General features: G+C 45.9%; 1 protein-coding gene across 8 annotated transcripts in view; it reads right to left on the bottom strand.

Annotated features, from left to right (window-relative positions):
- PTPRT (protein tyrosine phosphatase receptor type T) overlaps positions 1 to 19,205 on the bottom strand; it is a gene marked incomplete at both ends in the record, with an annotated part of 1,058,076 nt that extends 1,038,871 nt beyond the window's left edge. For all 8 annotated transcript variants that reach the window (XM_080814111.1, XM_080814118.1, XM_080814112.1 and 5 more), the window contains one exon: positions 19,118 to 19,205. In XM_080814111.1, coding sequence (XP_080670237.1) covers positions 19,118 to 19,205 — 88 coding nt within the window. The remainder of the gene's footprint in view (positions 1 to 19,117) is intronic.
- Positions 19,206 to 19,560: the final 355 nt, after the last annotated feature.

Raw genomic sequence — 19,560 nt, 5'->3', positions numbered from 1 at the left:
ACACTGTGCTAGAGAAGCCCATGTAGCAAGGAACTGACAGTGGCCTCTGGCCACCAGCCCACAAGGAACTAAGGCCCTCAGTCTGGCAGCCTCCAAGAAACTGAATGCTCCCAACAACTATGTGAGCTTGGAAACAGATCCTTCCAGTCGAGCCTTCAGATGAGACCACAACCATGGCAGCCATGTGAACTGCAGTCTTGTGAGACTCCCCCAACCCAGAGGACACAGCTCAACTGTGCCCAGACTCCTGACCCACAAAAGGCACAAGATGACAAACATTTTCAGTGGTTTAAGCATTTGAGTAGGGGTTCTCCTAAGCAGCTAACTTTGTGGTAATTTTTTATGTAGCCACGGTTAACTAAAAGGGTCCACTTCAGTTTGAACTTCAACCTAATCCAAAATTCACATGCTATCAGCCCTCCACATACCTCCAGCTGCATTATGCAAAGCTTTCACAAATTTAAAAGAGTAGATTAGACATTGATTTCTTTCAAAGAACCTCTATATTAACCAATCTCGATCCCTTTCCTCCAACAAAGGAACATCATTTGCCAAATCTTCCTCTTTGATGTAAGTGACAAAGAGGAAAATCAAACCCTGGCATGGCCATCCCTGGGTCTAGGAGGAAGGCATAACAGCACTTGGCCTGGCCTGTCTCATACCAGGAATGCAGTCAGATGATTGTGAGTCATGGGCCGCCCCCCCCCCCCTTCCCCAGACCATCTGGATACAACTGGCATCACGAGGAAGCCAGAGGTGGGCTATCCTTCGGCGGCTATTGTCGCATTATTTGTCATCAAAATCTCTATTCCACAGCAATTTTTCCCATGCTAGTATGAATTTCTCTTGGCAAATAAGTTATTTTTAACAGAGAGCCTTGGGCTGTAAACTTGCTGCCTGAGAAGAGTCAGGTCAAGCAAAATCAAAGGAGTCAGAGAAAGGAGAGAAGAAGCACGCTTCTCCAAGGAAATGTCACTGCCCTGTCCCTCAACTGTCCTCTGAATGCTATTCCGGGCCCTCTCCCCTTTCCCTTCCTTTTAGCTGTACTCCTCTTTATACATTTCCTCCTTCCCACTCCTCCCCTTCCACTAAGCCTTCATTCAGGCTGCGCCTAAGAAAACTTGTCATTATAACGGAGCTTTCTGGTTAACTAAGGTTTGCTCTTTAACTCAATTTACTATTCCAAGTATGTAAATCCAAGGTTCATTTGGTTGAAGACATCATGCTAAATACCATAGCAGACACCTGAAGAGCTGTGTCTGCCAAGCCTTTAAAAACATCCCACAAATTCCCCCTTCCCATTTACATGATACAGTGGGGCCATGGTAGGCACCCCAGGTTCAAAATCTGAAAAGACGGTTTGGTGTCTTGGCCCAGCCCTCCCTACCTGGGTGGCCCTAAGATTCAGCCTCTTATGTGCAAAAAAGTGGTAACATTTATTAAGAGCATGGGTGGGAATGAAGTCACATACTTGGACACACTGTATGAAGCAATATAAAAATAGAATCACTGGTATTAAAGAAAACAAATTAGCATTCTCTTGTAACTCAAGGTTATTCCTAAAAAAGATCAGTTATTGTATTCGGAACCCACACCTGTTTTTCCTCCTGACATCATAATTGTCACAACTGCCACTACACCTTCAGCAAAGCAACAAGATGGTGCCGTGGAGGCCTTCCGGGGAGTGGGGAGTGCGGTACCCCCTGCCCACGTGCCCAGCAGCTCTGCCTCCTGAGTCTAATAAAACCTCAGTGCTGCTTCTGAGAGTTCTCCTCCCTCTCCTCCAGCAACCAGGCCATCACCCCTTTTATTTACCACCATTGCAAGCCTGCCTCCCTGGACTGGCCAGTTTCCTTCCTTCTAAATCCTCTTGGCTCGGAAATCAAATAAGAACCTGTTAGAACTGTGTGTAAAATAAGATCTACGGCCCCTAGAGGAGAGTCTGGGGGCTCCCCCTTGGAGTAAGGACAAGAGCTCTGTGTGGCTTTAACATCGATTTCATGGCCCAGAGGCCCTTTGGCTTCTTTTTGGGATCTTCACAACACATTAGAAGGTGCACCTTCTAAACAGTAGGGTCCGGGAGAAGAAAGGAGTTTTTACACAATGTCTGGTATATGGTTACCATTCACTGTTTCTACGTAAGACCTTGCTTGGTGCCAACATACAAGCACAGACAGGTCCTTGTGTAATATCCAACAGTAATGAAACCATGGACATATTTGAAAGGGAGAAGAAATTCCCACTTAACAATGATAATAATCTTCACTCTATTGATTCACCAGTGTACATATGTCATCTCACATGATGCTCCCAACGTCTGACAAAGTAGGCGAAACCATCCCCCATTTCTGATAAAGAAATCTAAGGTTCAGAGAGCCAACTAATCTGCCTGAGGACATACAGCTAATAACAAGAAAACAAGGAATCCCAGGCATTCTGACCCTACAGTTAGTCCAGATGGGAATGAAACTATCTCCAGGGATCATTGGGAATTCAAGTCACATTATCAGTTTTCCCAAATGAGTTGCAGTAAACTCTAAAATCCACCCATCAAATTGAGACTTACCATGATTTGTATATAAATTGCCAACTCTCGAAAAAATTCTCAGAAACCACCATTGCTATTATCACTTACCAGGCATTTTATATGCATCAGGTCAAATGATCACAACCCCCTTGTCAGGCTGACAGAATCATTCTCCATCAACATATGGGGAAGCTAGGCTCAAAAGGGTACAATAATTTGCCCAAGGACATACAGCCAGCAAGCGACAAGAGCCAGGATTTTGATTCCAGTCTCTTGGACTTCCACGCCAATCCTCTTTCTGACGTGTTGAGTGACCCACGATAAAATATCTTTCAACACACACTATTCTTTTTTGATGTAATCAATCTTTGCAATTCAATAGCTTCTTCTGAATCTTGCAGCTTCAGTTGTGAAATTGAAGCAATATTGGCCCAGAAGTCAACACAACTTGGTGAAAACCCAGGCGTGGGCAGTCAATCAACAGCTGTGCAACTTTTGCCCAGTCGGTTGAGCATGTGACTCTTGATTTCAGCTCGGGTTGAGATTGCGGGGTTGTGAGATCGAGCCCTGAGTCAGGCTCCACACTCAGCGTGGAGCCTGCTTGAGATTCTCTCTCTCCCTCTCCCTCTGCCCCTCCCCCCTGCTCACACTCTGTAAATGAATAAAATATTTTTTTAAACGAGTAAAAGGAACAATGGGTCACACTGCATGTGCCATAGTCCCCACCACAGGGAGTGTTTTTACTCTTTCCTTAATTCATCAATTATTATTTTCCTTTACAAAAAAAAAAAAAAAAGAGGTAACTGGTTCAATTTCAGAGTGACCAATTTAGGATAAACCAGCCCTTACTGTATAATAAAAAATACAGCATCTTCAAATCAAGAGTTAAAATGTTGGAAGTGATCTTAGGAATCATTGAATATCCATTCATTCACCAGCATTAAGTGAGCATCAACTATGTAAGGTGTTATGCTGAGCACGGGAGATCAGCAATGAACAAAGCAAACTCCCTACCCTCACGGGGCTTAAATTCTAGTAGAAAAAATTGTCAGAAAATAAACACCTAAGTAAACAAGAAAAACCTTTTAAGAAAATCAAGTACTATGAATGGAGAGAGCCAGGCTCCCTCCCATTTGGCTTGTAAGGAAAGTGACCTCCAACCACAGGGGACTTAACAGGCCTAAGGCCCCACAAGAGATTCGTGGTGCATCTTTGCTCTCTAGACCAGTAGCTTTCAAATCTTCTCATGCATCAGAATCACCTAACAGGCCTGTTAGACCACAGATGGCTAAGTCCCACCCCCAGAGTTTATGTTTCAGTAGGTCTGTGGTGAGTCTCAAGATTTTGTGTTTACAAAAAGCTCCCAGGGGATGCTGCTGGTTCAGGGACCACACTTGGAGAACTATCACTGTTGAGGACTAAAGTCATATGAGAAAGAGGCAAGGCAGAAAGGGAGAAGCCCAACCCTTATCTCTCTGCCCTACAACCTTCTCTCAGTGCTCCCCATCTGCTAAACTCAATCAAAAACCAGAGGGCAAAGGAGTCAAGGTCATGTGCCCTCCTAGAACTCAGATCAGTAAAAAGAAGGACTCCATTAATGTAATTCCCTCCCCTTACCCCTTTCCAAATTAAAGGGCACTAATGGCCTTCTGCTGTTCTGAGTCTCTAGACGTCTTAGCATCCCTTCTGTGGTCCCTTAACCCCAACCTACCCCATAAATAGTTCCTTCATTAAAGCCTCCTGACACACTGGAGTTGAATTCTGTTTTCTGTCAGGATCCAGAGGGATATACCATAGACCCCACACAGCTCCTCTAGTGATGACAGTTTCAGAAACTGGCAAAAACTATTCTATTTCTTCCTACACCAACAGCTATAAAATGCAGGTCAAATATCAGATTACCTTCTTTGCTACATAAATGTGAGTTGTATACGCAACTTGTAGGAATCTACCCAGCACAGGCAATGAGCTCACTCTGAACAGAGCCTTGGGTAGACATCAGAGTAAGCAGCCCATCCTGGTTTATCTGGTACACTCCTACCTCTAGCGCTGTAGGTCCCATATCCTGGGAAATACCTCCACCCTGAACAAACCAGGACAACTGGTCACCCAAGCCATGTACGCTGTACGCCAAAGAGCCCCAGCAATATTGTTTCAGCAATAGTACCACCATCAAAAATGGCTAACATTTACTGAGCACTGTCCATAAGCCTGGCCCCAGGCTGAGCTTCTTATACACATCACCTCATTGATTTCTCAGAACCACGCTACAGGCAAGTTACTGTTATTAGCCTCATTTCACAGATGATAAAATTGAGGCTCGGAGGGCTCAAAGAACTTGTTCAAGGTCATGTGGCTTATAAGTAGCACAGCACTGATTTGAACCCACACAGTCTGAGATCAAAGCCTGCCCTTTTAACTGCTATGGTTTCTGTCATGACAAAGCAGATGGGTCCACCTACACCAGACCTGATTCCATGAGAAAGATAACCAAGAACTACCAAAGGGTCATTTTCAGGACTGAGCTTGAAAACTACAGTCACAAGAGCAGAAACCAAGAGGGGATTTACACATTCTTCAGTGTAAGGCACACAATGACAAAGTCACTGGGGAGGTACTTGGTGCTTTTGGAAAATTACACATGCCCTTCTATTTCAGAATCAGAGATTTCTGCAGCAAAATCTGTGACATTTAAGACCGGATACATCCTACAGATTCAAAGGCAGTTCCACCTGATGACTTAAGCCTCAGTCTCTCATATGTAAGACTAGAATAATAATCAGCTCCCTTAAATCTACAGGGGGCTATCCTGTGGGCTAAATGATCTCAATAAACTGTGTCCAGCCAAAAAGTGTTTTCCTAAAATGCTTTGTTTGCTGGAGACCCAGAGGTCCTACGTCCAGAGTCTGAGAGGAACCCCTTGTCCCATCTGAGATTCTGGGGGCTCTGGCACCCTCCACTCCTCAAGTTCCCAAGGTCGAATAAGCATCCGCCACCTCCAGGGGCTCAACCTTTGTTCCAGGACAAGTGAGGGTCCTCCCCTATGAATCACCTCCTTTCAAGACTGGGATGATTAAGACAGACTGATTTGGGGGAAGCAGATGGAGCTTCTCTCACAGGAAGACAGCCCCTCTCTTCCATACCTCTTCCTGCCATTAAAAATCTTCTAACATCCAACATCACATGTTGGTTGAGATCCTGGGCTCTGCAATATGACCACAAGCGTGACTGTGGCCAAGCCCTTACATCTCCACAAAAACAATCCCTTCTCTGATACGTGGGATTGCCATGCCTGCTTCATGGGATCACCATGAGAATCTAACAAAGCCTTGGAACCCCCCTGAAAGAAATTCTCATTGCATATTTTCAAGAAAGGCTTTCTGCCCAGGAATTTCAAAGAAGACCTCAGTTTTCCCCCCACAGGTGAATTTAGCACAGCACCTGGCACAAAGTAAACCAGAAAGAGAGCAGAATATCGTGGCTAAAAACAGATTCCAGACTCGTCTTACTTGGGTTCAAGTCCTGACTCTACCACTGGCTAGCTGGATGACCTTGACCTTGCTACTTAACCACTTTGTTCCTCACTTTTGATGATAACTGAACCCACATCCTAGGGCTGTTAGGACGTTTCTATAAGTGACAATGAGTAAAGCCTTTGAAAAATGTCCAGCTGGTTGTAAGTATTTAAAGCATACAACAGTGTTCGTGTTTGCCATTTGGTAGACATTTCCTCTCCTGCATTGATTCCCCTGGTGTTCAGTTTGAATCCTTCCTGCTCTGCAGACATACCCCAGTGCACCTATGATTTTCATAACTTGAGAATCTGTTTCCCTATTATTATTCCGCTATCATCCATCATCTCACCAAATTACTTGTCATCTCCTTGTATATTCTGTTTCCCATTCCAACATACGCCAAATGCTCCTCTCCTCCATATACTCTTCAGGGTTTAGAAATCTTCATCCCAGGGGAGTGAAAATTCCTTCTGTCTTATTCTAATCCAGACTGTTCTAATGGAGCTGCTGTTTGAAATGAACAATCCTGGCAAAAGATTCTGTTTGTATCATCTCCTAGATGTGGGGATTCCAAACACATATTCCTTTTGAAAACAAACTATGGATAGCATTAAATAATAAAACCAATTGATCAGGAAGGGGTAGATTTTTATATTATGTAACCTCTATAAAGATTTCAAATGATTTGATCATCAGGGAAAAAAATAAAAATACTAAAGTCAGGCACCAGAACTTGAGCCCTTAAAAAACACAGACATCAGAGCACCTAGGTGGCTCAGACAGTTGAGCAGCTGCCTTCAACTCAGGTCATGATCCCAGGGTCCTGGGATAGAGTCCCTCATGGGGCTCCTTGCTCAGTGGGGAGCCTGCTTCTCCATCTACCTGCTGCTCCCCCTGTCTGTGCTCTCCCTCTCTCTCTGACAAATAAATAAATAAAATCTTTAGGAAGGAAGGAAGGAATGAACGAACGTACACAGACATCATCAGGTCATTTCACATATAGTAAACTGTGCCCAGGTTCACAGCACCTCCTAACACTGAAAAGATTGTGCAACATGACTCCTCTATCTCAAATGTGCCTTTCTGGAGTCCCAAACAAACCCAGGGCCAGAGGCTGTCCCATGGCAGAATCTCTGTGATTTCTCCATGGAGGTACCAAGAGGGGAAAGGGGTGTTGCAAGGGAAAAGGCACTGATACCTAATAAGGTCCCCTCCCTCAGGGCCCCAATCACTCATGCTTCAGTGTTTCTCTATATCTGCGACACAATTCTCTACTTCTTTCTTTCTAACCAGATGCAGGGGTCTTAGAATTCCCCACAGGAATCCTAATTACAGACTTTAAAAGAAAGCATTCCATATAGAAAACAATAGGTAAATTTGTTTTGAAAGAATGATTGAAGGAAGCAACACATGTTCAAAATCCTTATCATCTGCACTTTACTGGTAAACCTTAAATTCCAAAGGGATCACTTTTGATGGAAGTAATTTAAATGCAGAAATATTACACAGAGAAGTGTAATTAACACCTATGTTCTTCTCTATCAAGAAGTATCAACTAACTTCAACAAATTTTCTTTAAGTGTATTCCTCTTTCCAAAGGGACTAAAATATTCCAGATAAAGTCAAAATGCCCTTCATCTACCACATCAGCTGCATTTCTCCCCATACCTCTTCTACAGAGTGTAGCCTTCCATTCTGCATTTTATACTAAAATAAACATGCATTGTTCGGTTATTAATATAATAGTTGACTGTTATGCTTAGAAAATAGGTTCTTTTTCCTTCCAACAGAAGAGGATGTGGCTTTCCAGATGCTGAATTTGCTTCATGAACCAGAAGGGCCCAATAATACTTGCAAATATGCCTTAATAGATATGCAGATTTTTAGTATAAGATCTTCCAAGATGCTGATAGAAAAGGGCAGTGGCACATCAAAAATGGGGCTGTTTCTGTGCATAAGCAAGAGTCTACCTGATTCACTAGCAACTATGCACCTTGTTAAGGAATGGTGAAGCCAGAAAAGGTCAGGCCAAGATATACTACACCTGCCTCCCCTCTGTGTAGTCAACTCACTTCCATGATATCCTGTGTCTCTGACTAAATAAACAGGGAATATAATTATGGGAGCTCTGGAGCACATACCAGGTCTCTGCCAGATAATCCATAATCCAATTGAAACTATGCCAATGGTGTCAGAAGTGGGATAGGCATGACTAGCTCGCCATGATGGCCAGATTTAGTCAGAGATCAGAAATGCCAAAGTGGGAAGCATTAAGTAAAAACATGCCTGGAACATAAGAATTTTCATGAAAGAGCTCAGTCAAGTGGTATTCATTCACTGTTCTGCCTCGAACCCTTTGGACCAGACATATAATAAAAGATGGCTCAAGACGTAACTCCTGGAATCTTCTATATGACCCAAAACAGTGGCTAGGACTAATGATCTCCAAAGGGAGTTAAAACCACAAAAAGCAGGAAACATCTGAAGTTTGAGCCAAAACCAATGGATCACAAAGATTAGTCCCCTAGTTAGACGTCTGAAAAGGTAATGTGGCATGGGGTGGGTACCAAGGACCCCTAGAGCTCCAGGTGGAACAGGTGGGCAGCAACTTTCCAAGGACAAATGACAGCTGCTGAGGTTTGGCAGGTGAGAAGAAACGAGATGGAACCAAGAGACACTTCAGTACTCGCTAAGCCAGTTCTCAGGTAAAAGCAGTAACAATATGCTTTCACACACAAATGAATTTAAATGCACGCTAAATGTTTATGTGTGGGAAGAGATAAAGATAAGAAAAGTAAGACAGCTGACTTCATCAGCCTTCACTAAAAAAGTGACCAACGAGGGGAGTAGTCCTAAGTTGCACTAAAACTCTGTTTTAACATATGTGGACAAGAATCACATCTCGGAACTCTGGGATTTGTTCAGGTTAATCGTACTCCTCCGCCAAAAATGATGTTCAGAGGGTCAAGTCCCAGAAACAATGTTCTACTTGGAACACCCATCCTCTGTGCAGAAAATTTAAAAGATTAAATTGAAATGGGAAATTTGCATAGATAGGTATTACCCACCCCCCCCAAAAAAAGTGTTTTGAACCTGTATTTGAAGCAATGGCAAGATGGTGCCTGGGTGTGGCTAAAGGGCGTATATGTTTGAGCTGAGCATCACAGAATTTGGAAACTGTGAAGTTTCCTCTTTTTCGGGAGGCTGCACGGTTCCTCTGTAAAGCTAATTTAAATGGCCTCAAGGCAATACAACCCCAGTATTAGAGAGCTGGCCTCTGCTTTGTTCCAGACAATGCTGTTTAGAGGACGATAACCATCCTAAGCCAGACGGATAAAGGGAAGAGGCTGGCAGTGCTCCCAGCTTCTGAACAGAACTGATCAGAACTCCCCTCCCCACCCCATCCCTAGTTTGAGACAAGTTAGAATCTTAGCTTAAATCTTGGGTTCTGAAGTTTCTGAGCTGAAAACCACTGCCTCCACCCCAACACACACACGTTTCTGAGAACAAAAAGTAAAAAATAGGGATGCCTTCGTGGCTCAGGGCATGGTCTCAGGATCCTGGGATCGAGTCCCACATCAGTCTCACAACAGGCTCCCTGCGCAGTAGGGAGTCTACTTCTCTCTGTCTCCCTCTGCCATTCCCCCCCAACTCATACACACTCTCTCTCAAATAAATAAATAAAATCTTTAAAAAAAAATATATATATATACACACACACACACACACACACATACACAATGCAACAGGTGAAGAGATGGTATATGAACAACAGTCAGCTCAGGGAAGAATCACTGAATGAAAAAAACTAACAGTGAAAACAGAAGGTGGTCCGGATCTGGAATTAGGAGAGGGGTGGACGTGGAAATGACTGTGAAATCAACACTGGCAAAGTGGACCGGCACAAAGGCCGTGACCCTGGCCCATAAATGTGACTGTGCAGGAGCTGTGACCTAGACCCCCTGGGGAATTTAGGCTCCCACCTCCCTCACACTGCGGTGCCTGGCCACCCAACTCTGCACAGCCTGACCCAGCAGGACTGAAGATGACAGTTAATAAATGAGAATGTACTCAAAAATCCAAGTCCCTGAAAATGTTAGAAAGACAAACATTTTCCCCAGGGAATGAAGGGTGAACTCAAGGTGTCTTAGCTTCCTCCTTCCCCAGGGCCTCGTGGAAATGAGTCCACGAGGGCTGGGAATCAGGGCCACAGTAAACCAGTGACCCTCCTGCCTAACTGCAGATGCCACCTTGGCCAACACAATGGGGGCCTTGGCACCACCCCTCCCACCTGCCAAGGCAACAGGTCATCTACAAAATCAGGGAAATTCCCGGGGCAGGTCCCCACCAGGAAGTCCAACATCTGATCAGCCCATTTTGATTTTTGACAAAACCATCCTTCACTGGAAGATCTTATGGTTCCAAAGCACTGCTGCCCTGAAAAACTATGACTGAATTCCTTCTGTAATGACCGTACTATTACAACAGCAGTCAAAACATAGAGTACAGGAGGACATGTTTTGATCCATAAAATTATCAGTATATTTACATTAAACCTTTACATCACTGTAACTTAGTAAATGCTCCATGCTTATTTTATGTGACAATAAAAAACCCCTCTGGAAGTAGGTCAAAAAGGTCTAAAATGAGTACCAGTTTTTTAAATTGGGATATCTAAATGTAATAAAAATATGAACTTCCAGCTAAATTGTAGCCCTAATCTATTGGTGTTTGCTACAAATTGGTTCTTGTGCAACCTAGATCCTAGTGTGACAGTTTTATAGTCTTACAAAAACTTGACAGTACTTCAACTTTTTTAAAGTTTTTTAAAGTTTTTAAAATTTGAAAAGTTTTCTGACAGGTCTTCATGTTAATTCATTTTTACTTTCTGATGCTCCTAATTAACTTTTTTTTTTTTAAGATTTGGACCAAGTCAATTCAGAGCCAATAAATCTCTCTACTTTCAAAGGCCTTTAAGAGCAAAAACTTTACACTGAACTGACACTGATTCCTGAAATAATAAAAAGAATTAAAAGATTTGCACACACTTTAAAAGTTATATTTGTATTTTCCTCCGAGATACAAGGTTTCCTACACTGATCTATTTTTTGAGGTTTCTGGAATAGGTAGCTCCTGAAACCGCTCCTGACAGTTTCCACTTCCTTCAAGCCCGTATTTGACTCCCTCCCCTTGCGAGGAGGCCAGACCCAGGGGCTCACCTTGGACACACAGACGCTGGCAAAAGTGAGGGATGTCACTTCCAAAATTAGGTTATAAAAGGCTGACTTCTGTGTTGCTTATGCTGTCTCCTGCCCTGTCAGGCTTGCTCTGATGGAGCCGGCGACCGTGATGGGATGGGGGGCTCCTATATAGCAAGGAAGTCAGAGCAGCCTCTAGCCGACAGTTCCCGAGGAACTGAGCCCCTCACTCCAACCACAACCATGCCAGTGAGGCTGGAAGCAGAGCCTTCTCCATTCCAGCTGAGTGGACTGGAGCCCCAGCCAACAGCCTGTCTGCAGCCGGCGGAGAGATCCAAAGCCAGAGAAGCCAGCTGGGCCACACCCAGATTCCCGACTCCAAGAAACGGTGAGGGATGGTGAGGGATGTAACTTGTTATGCAGCATTAGGTAACTAACACAGTTCCCTTAGAGTGATATGGGATTGGGGTGTTTTTGTTTTGTGGGTTTTTTTTGGGGGGGGGTGCTTTTTTTTTTTTTCTTTTCACCAAGTTGGTACCTAAGAAACACTGACAGGTGAATTCATCTGGACCCAGGCACTTAGGGGCCGACTGCAAGATCCTTAAGAAAATAAGAAGCATTGCCATCAACTTTAAGGCTATACTCTAAGCAGAGACAGTGACAAAATTATTTTTAATTCGATCAATAGGTCTCATGCCCAAAGCAACCCTAAAAAAATCAGAGAGATAAGCAGTAATACACGCATGCTATTTAAAATATCTTTCTATCCCTAACATTACTGCCCGCCCCTGTTTTATTCTGTTCTCTTCCAGAGTTCCACTAAAATTCAGACTCTGATGTCTCCACAAAAAGGAGCCACAGCTCGTTAAAATAAAAAATTAGTGACCCCATGTTTGGGACAGAAAACCTAACCTAGAGGTGAGCCCCGGCCTGCTTATTGTCACAGAAAAATAAGGACGCTCTCAAAGACGTCCGGAAGCACTGAAGAAGGATCTGGTTCGACGGGGTTCCTCTGACCAACCTGTGACACCAAAAACAAGTGGTCATTATGGTCAACAAGAGCAAGTCCGGAGCGTCCAAGACCGCTCATGCCTGATGATCTAACATCAAGCTCTCTTTAAAAAGTTCTCCTCGCTGACATGAATCCATGAATCCATGCTTGGTTCCGAAGAGACACATGGACTAGGAAAGAATGACTATGTAAACCCCCAGTATGAGTTTCGGGAGGACCAAGAGAACTGGCTTTGTGAGCCTGTGATCAGTTTCAGAACCACTGGGATTTAAAAAATTAAAAAAAAAAAATTTTTTTTTTTAAAGAGGGGTAAAGCAAAATCAAGGTGATCTGAGAGGAAACAAGCTCCCCAGGGGTCTGGGAAGCTGGAGCTGGGGATGGGGGTGGGGGTGTCAGCACAGCTTCCGCCCTGGGAGGAGGATGAGCTTCATGAGGCTGAGAAAAGTCTGAAGTTAGTAAACATTTTTTAAGGGCAGCATATGGACTGCCAGTGCGAAGTTCTCCTGGGATGTGGATGGAAGCCCCCTAGAAAAGCAGGGAAGAAAAAAAAAACACGCAGGTAGAGAGCTGTTGCCTCATTTCTTGCAGCTGTTCACCCTGTTAGGAAACTAAAGGGCCAAAAATGTGGTGCATCTGCCCCTGATATAGGGGAGCATCTCCTCTTCTGTTACATTTCTACGTCCTGGCTTAAAGATAAAGAAAAATGAATGAATGGTCTATTCTCTCCCTCCCCCACCAATCCATACCCTACCAAAATACTTCACATACAAGCTATTCACATCTGCAATTTTAATAAAATTAGCTCTCCAAAAAAGCTGTTTCCTTATTCACTACTCAACAATGAACAAAGCCACCTAATTGCTCAGATCCTTGTCACAAAACTTGAGTCGAAAACTTTTTCGTTTTTTCCAAACTGATGAAAGGTAAGACATGTTAGCTCACTGATTTAACTCAGTCTAAAAAGTCCCCAGGAAAAAAAGAAAAAAAAAAAAAAACAACCAAAAATAATGCCTTGCAAATAACTCACGCAAAAGCCTATTTTGGAGACTGACAAGGGATAAGTAATAGCAATGCCTGTTTGGTGCTGGGCACCCAGCTTGACAGTGTACAGGCGTTATCTCTGGCTCCTTTGGCAGTGAGGGAGGCATTGGGGTGCCCATTTTACAGATGCAGAAATAAAGGCTCAGAATAGCGATGTAACAGCTTATCAAGTTCATATCCAGGGTGCCAGGATTTGTAGAGTCATACAACCACCACCTCCTTCCAGTTTTCCCATCTCTCCATCACTCCAAAATATTCTCTCGGGCCCGTGTGCTATAAATCCCCGCTCCTACCGCCAGCCCCAGGCAGCCGCTGATCTGCTTTCTGTCTCTAGAGATTTGCCTTTTCTGAATAGTTTATGGAGTAGATAGTCTTTTGCATCTGGCTTCTTTTGCCTGGTATGTTTTTTTGAGGTTCATCAACGTTGTAACATATATCAATAGTTCATTCCTTTTCATTGCTCGTGGCATCCCATTAGGTGGATTCCTAGTCGATGGACACCTGCCTTGGTCCCAGTTTGGGGGCTTCTGTGAATTACGCTGCTATGAACATTCATGTATGTACCTTTGTGTGGATGTCTGTTTTCAGTGCTGTTGGCTATACTCCTATAAGTGGACTTGCTGGATCCTACAGTATATGTAGGTTTAATTTTCTAAGGAAACTGCCAAACTGACATCACCATTTTTAATTCCCTCTAGCATCAAATAAAAAATTTAAGCTGAATATTCAAGAAATTGAAAAGATTTCAGATCTATTCCACTCGGGCACCAGGGGCTGTGTGTGTGTGTGTGTGTGTGTGTGTGTGTGTGACATCTTCCACACATCCAGTGTGGGAAAAAAAAATTAAGTCTGTAACACTGGGGACTTTAATTTATTAGTTACCTTCAGTTTATTAGTTACCTGCCAGTCTGGTAAAGGTTCTGAGGAGCTCTTGCCTGTGTAGATAACTGGCATAGGTCAAGGGAAATAACGCTGACATTTTGGGATAAAACTGGCCAAATGATCATCATTCCTGAATGGTTCCTATCATCTTCCCACCATTCTACCTTTTTGACACATTTTCCCATTTTCACAAAAATTCCCATTTTTCACTGTTGACTTCCAGAAGGTCTCTTAGGATCGATGCCTAGAATACACCTGGGTCTATCATCTTTAGAACTACAATTCTTCCAAATAATAAATAAATGGCATTGCTGTCTCCATGTCCACATTACTCAGGCAAATAAGAGTGTCCAGCAAGACCACATCAAATGCTAAACCCCATGACCCCAACTTGCCACCCTGGCCCGACTGGACACAACACTACCAATCACTCCGGCATCTGATTGTTATCATCTTTTTTTTTTTTTTTAAACCATGGTTTTTAAGCCTCTGCCAACCAATCTGAACCCATTTTATAAGATTTCATGAGACACTCTATTTGCTGATATCTACATCGTGTTGCCTCCTAGCCCCAATTCTGCAATTCTGTAATGTGCTTGCAAATGCTATTACACTTGTCGGACATGGTTTGTTTTCAATAATCTCATAGCTTTTTTTTTTTTTTTTTTTTTTTTTTACTGGAATGCCACGGCCCTCTATATGTTTACTTATTCTTTGCTTGTTTATCAAGTGCACAAAGCATCTCCCACCTTCCCACTGCCTCCAGAGCACCAGGCACTGCATTTCTACGTCAGGTAAGAGAGGGACATGGAGCAGAGGAGGCAAGGAAGAGTGGGTGAGGGACAGGGTAGGAAGGGAAGGAAGATATTCCCAAATACTCTCCTGTTACAACATGTAACCATCTGGGTTTTTATCAGTTTTCATTTAGAAGGTAAAATGTGCTTAAAACTAAACATTCCCTATCTGAACTCTTGAATGGCCAAATGTATCAGTGTCAGCTGTTTGGTACTAAATCTCTTTCTAAAAGCAGTTGCAGGGGCACCAAGGTGTCTCAGTCTGTTAAGCGTCTGACTCTTGATTTCAGCTCAGGTCATGATCTCAGAGCTGTGAGATCGAGACCCAAGTCGCCCTGCATTGGATATGGAGTCTCCTTAAGATTCTCTTTCCCTCTCCCCCTCCCTCTCTGCAACCCCCTCCCCCCCCATAAAAATAAAATAAAAGCAGTTGCAGGAAATCAAGTGCCCCCCAGCAGGAAAAACTAAACATCATCACCAAAACCCAGCCACGTAATTTTCTACTCATAACTGAGCTTACTATCAATGCCCCCTTGACCTGTGTCCACACACCAATGCCAAGGCCAAGTAACAGACCAGGCTCCCCTTTAGGATAAGGCACTACTGTGCGCTGGCCAACTACTCACTCTGCATACATCATCTCTAGTCTTCACAAAAGTCAATGAGGCAGCTACAGTTACCCTCACTTTACAGATGAGAACCTGGGGATGGGAGAAGGTAAATGACTTTCCCAAGCTGACATGGCTGGAAAGAGGCAGAGTGGGATTCACATGGAGAACTTTAGACTCCAAAGCTCTTACTCAGTTCCCTAAGTCAGGCTGCCTCCCAAGTTGAACTCCCCAGGCCCCCACGAAGGTTGCCATAGACTCTACCATCTCTTCATCATCACCAATAAATATTTATGAAGGACCCTCCGCCTACATGCCATTGCCCTTGTTTCCACAGCAACATGCTGTCAGAGAGTCACCGGAGTATCCCGTGCTTAAAGGAAGGATGCTGTACCGTCCTGTGATCGTGGCTCTGAAAGGTGACAGTTAACACTACTCCCGCGGATGCCGTCACAGCCGGCAGCCGCAAGCCTGCAAGCGCTATGCTAGGGACCAGCAAGGAGAAATGGAATAGAGCGGAAAGGTAGTAGGTTTTTACCCAAGAAAATGGTCTGCTCTCATTGTGGATGCGTTTGTGATTGTTGCTGAAACAGAATCCAAGCCAGGTTTGCACATTAATTATTCTTTTATTAGGAAAGAAATCAAGCAATCCAGGAGAGAAAATAAAATTTGACTGTACTGCTAACAGCTCCCCAGAGATAACTGGCGATGAGAATCGAGTTAAATGACTACATCGCTAACAACTGCAATCTCAAGTCAGTCCCTTCTACTGATCCATTTTTGCTCTCAATGTACAGAGTCTGAAATCCCCTAGTAAATGGACTAATTATCCCCTTATCTGTTTGTTTGTTTCTCTCTTGCCCTATCCCAAATGATGTTTTGCCACACTCTCAGCAAGCTGATTTCAAATGCTTTTTTTACTATCATTCTTTACAAACATTACCCTGGCTCATGAAACACATTTTAGAGCAGGAAGAAGGAAACCGCCTTCTGATGACAAGCTCTCACCACTGACCTTTGGACACAGTGACCAACATGCTACAACAAAGCATATCACCCTAACTGTGTATTAGACGCAAGCTTACAAATTTGAAGTGCTTTTAAGACTAGGAATTTTCAGATTAAAACAATATGGAAAGCACGCCACCGAGTTTTAAGATGTACTATTTACCCAAACTTGCCAAAAGTTTTAAATAAGATACTTTAAAGGAAATCAAGACATTGTCATATTTGCACTAGATGTGGATTCCAGCAATTTCAGCGTTTAGAAATAAAGTAAGATGGTAAATCCACTTTAAAAAGTCAACACTTGCAGAATTCCTGCATCTACAAATGGAGATCTTTATGAAGAAGTCTGAAAAAAAAAAAATCTAATTTAAATGGCCCAAGACGTCAGCATTAAACCAAAAAGCAGACAGATATGCACAGAAAATCCCTGTTTTTACAAATTAATGAGTCTCTGTCGCACACAAGCTACTCTCGCATGTTTAAGGAGCCCCTGGAACAAACGCAGTCACTTGCAAAGTATATGCTCTAGTCGATTTGCAGAAGCCAACGGGCTCGGGTAGAAGCAAAAGAAACCAGAGGAGCCTTTAGAGTTGGTATCTTCCCAAACTGTGGTCCTGGATTGCTTTTCTTCCCCTTGTGTTCCAGAGAGCAAACAAAGAAAAGGTGCTCGCTCCTCACACCTCTCTAAATGTTTTAACAAAAGGCTGCTGAATAAACACATTACTCATTTAAAATTTGAAAAGAAGTTCTATTCCTGCGATGAAAGCAACTCGATTTGCATTTTAACAGTTGTGGGCGAGCGCCACCTGGTGGGAGCATCGCGAGCAGCGCCCTTTCTGCACTGGACAGCTTCCCCGACCCGGCAGGGTTTTACCGCTTGCTACCCGAGAACTGCGGCGGAATATTTTTAATATTTGGAGGGGTGGGCGAGGGGGTTGGCTGGGGGGAAGGCGGCTTCGCCGCGGGAACGTGAGTACTGTTAATGCGGGGCAGGCCGGTCAGGCCCTGGAGGAAAGTAAGAATTTAAGTCACAAATCACGCCCGAGCCCCCAGGACTGCCCCCAGCATCCTCCTCCTCTCCCCTCTGTAGCACACCTCATACAGACCCAAAATGGGAAGAGGAATTGTACACCATCTTTAGAATGGCGTGGTGCCTGCTAATCCACTTGCTAATCCAACCTTTCAGCCTCACACACCTCAGAAGTGTCCTAGTCACCTAACTTCCCAGCCACGGAAACAGGCTGTCCCTTCACAAACTCCCATCCCCGGTTCCCATTTTGGTATGGCGCAAGAGAGACGCCAGTGCATTTCCCCTGGAAGGTCACTCCAGCGGTTCCTGACCTCAAAGGCAGCCTGTTTAAAGAGGTTTCACTCCACCGTGAAACCTTTTTTTTTTTCCTTCTTTCTTTGCTTCTTCATGATAATATACGGGCACCGCCGTTACTTGGCAATCCGAAACTAATCTTTTCCTAAATCTCACTTGTTTATCTCGGCCTGTCCCTGGGATCCCAGCAATCTCCGCTCCGTGTGGTCCCACCAAAGCCAGTCGGTGGTAGAAAACTTCAAGGTGATTTTGAACTTGGAAGCATACCTACGCCCCTCCTTCCCTTCTCTCCCTCCACCTGCCGCCCACTCTTTGGGGGCTCGGAGCTGGAAGCGGCCTGCGGCGGGCGGGGTTTGGTGAAGTGTAAGACCCAGGATGGTGGTAGTCTCCTGGGCATGCCAACTTACCATTAGGAGCACACCAGCCCCCCCACACACACACACACACTGAGAACTACCTCTGCTCACCTCCTTCCTGTGGCCAAACCCAAATATGAGTGTCCCCACCAAAACAAACAAACAAACACCCCACAACTTTTCGGGAACAGTCAGCCTCACAGGTCGAAGCCACTCTTGCTTGAAGGGCCTTAACTGGGGCGCCCATACACTCCGCTAAAAACCACGGGCTAGGAAGGAGGCAGTGCTGTCTCAGTCGTTAACATCGACACCCCCACGGTGCCTTCAGCGGATTGCTTCAGGACTAGCTGAGGGGCGCGGCGTATTTAGAGCAAAGTCTGGAGCTTGCCGTCTCTCCCTGGAGAAAAGAAAAGCCACCGCCCCGGCAGCCTCGGCCTGCCGGCGACCAGCGCTCCCCGCGAAAAGCGCGCGCTGCCCCAGAAGCTGCGGGAAGCGAACGCTCCACCCCGGGCGTCGGTGCCGATTCTCGTCTCGCCGCCCCAAACACTCCAGGGACCGATTCCGACAAGTGGGAGGCAGCAAGTGGAGACATTCGCAACAACCGCGAAAGTTCCTCCAGCCCGGGGGCCGCCAGGAAAGTCGGGCGGGGAACTTCGCCAAACGCGGGCTGCCCGGCGGACGCGCGGGCCCGGGCGCATCCGGACGCAGCTGGCGGCGCGGGCGGCGGGGAGTCGGCTCCGGCCCTCGGGACGCGCCCCCTCCCCCGCGAGCCCGCGCAACTTTCTCCCCCGGGGGCCCCGCGGCGGCGGCGGGCGCGCCGGGGAGGGAGCGGGGCCCGGCGAGCGCACTCACCTGCGGCGCTCTGTGCGCGGGCGCCGGGCAGCGGCGGCAGCTGCAGCCGCAGGAGCAGGCTGAGGGCGAGCGCGGCGAGGCTCGCCATCCGGGCGGCGGCGGGCGGCTCAGCCCCTTCCCGCGGGGGCCGGGGCCGGGGCCGGGACTGGGGCGGGCGCGGGGCGGCCCCGCATCGCCGGCGCGGCCGCACGCAGGGGCTCCGCGGCGCTCCCAGAGCCGGCGCCGCTGCGCTCGGAGCCGAGGCGCGGCGCGAACTGAGGCGGGCGGCTGGGCGGGGGCGGGACGCGGGGGGCGGGGGCGGGGGGCGGGGGGCGGCGTCCCCCGAGTCCTAACGCCGCCGCCGCCGCCGCCGCCCGCCCGGCGCTCCGCCCGGGCCGCGCACACACCCTCGCGCGCACGCCCGCGCCCCGCACACGCCCGCGGCCGGCACCCGCCGGCTCCCC

Source organism: Martes martes (genome assembly GCF_963455335.1).
Source record: "Martes martes genome assembly, chromosome: 9".
NCBI classification, from domain to species: Eukaryota; Metazoa; Chordata; class Mammalia; order Carnivora; family Mustelidae; genus Martes; species Martes martes.
The sequence above is the reverse complement of the archived record's forward strand: the minus strand, read 5'-3'. Positions and strand labels throughout refer to the sequence as shown.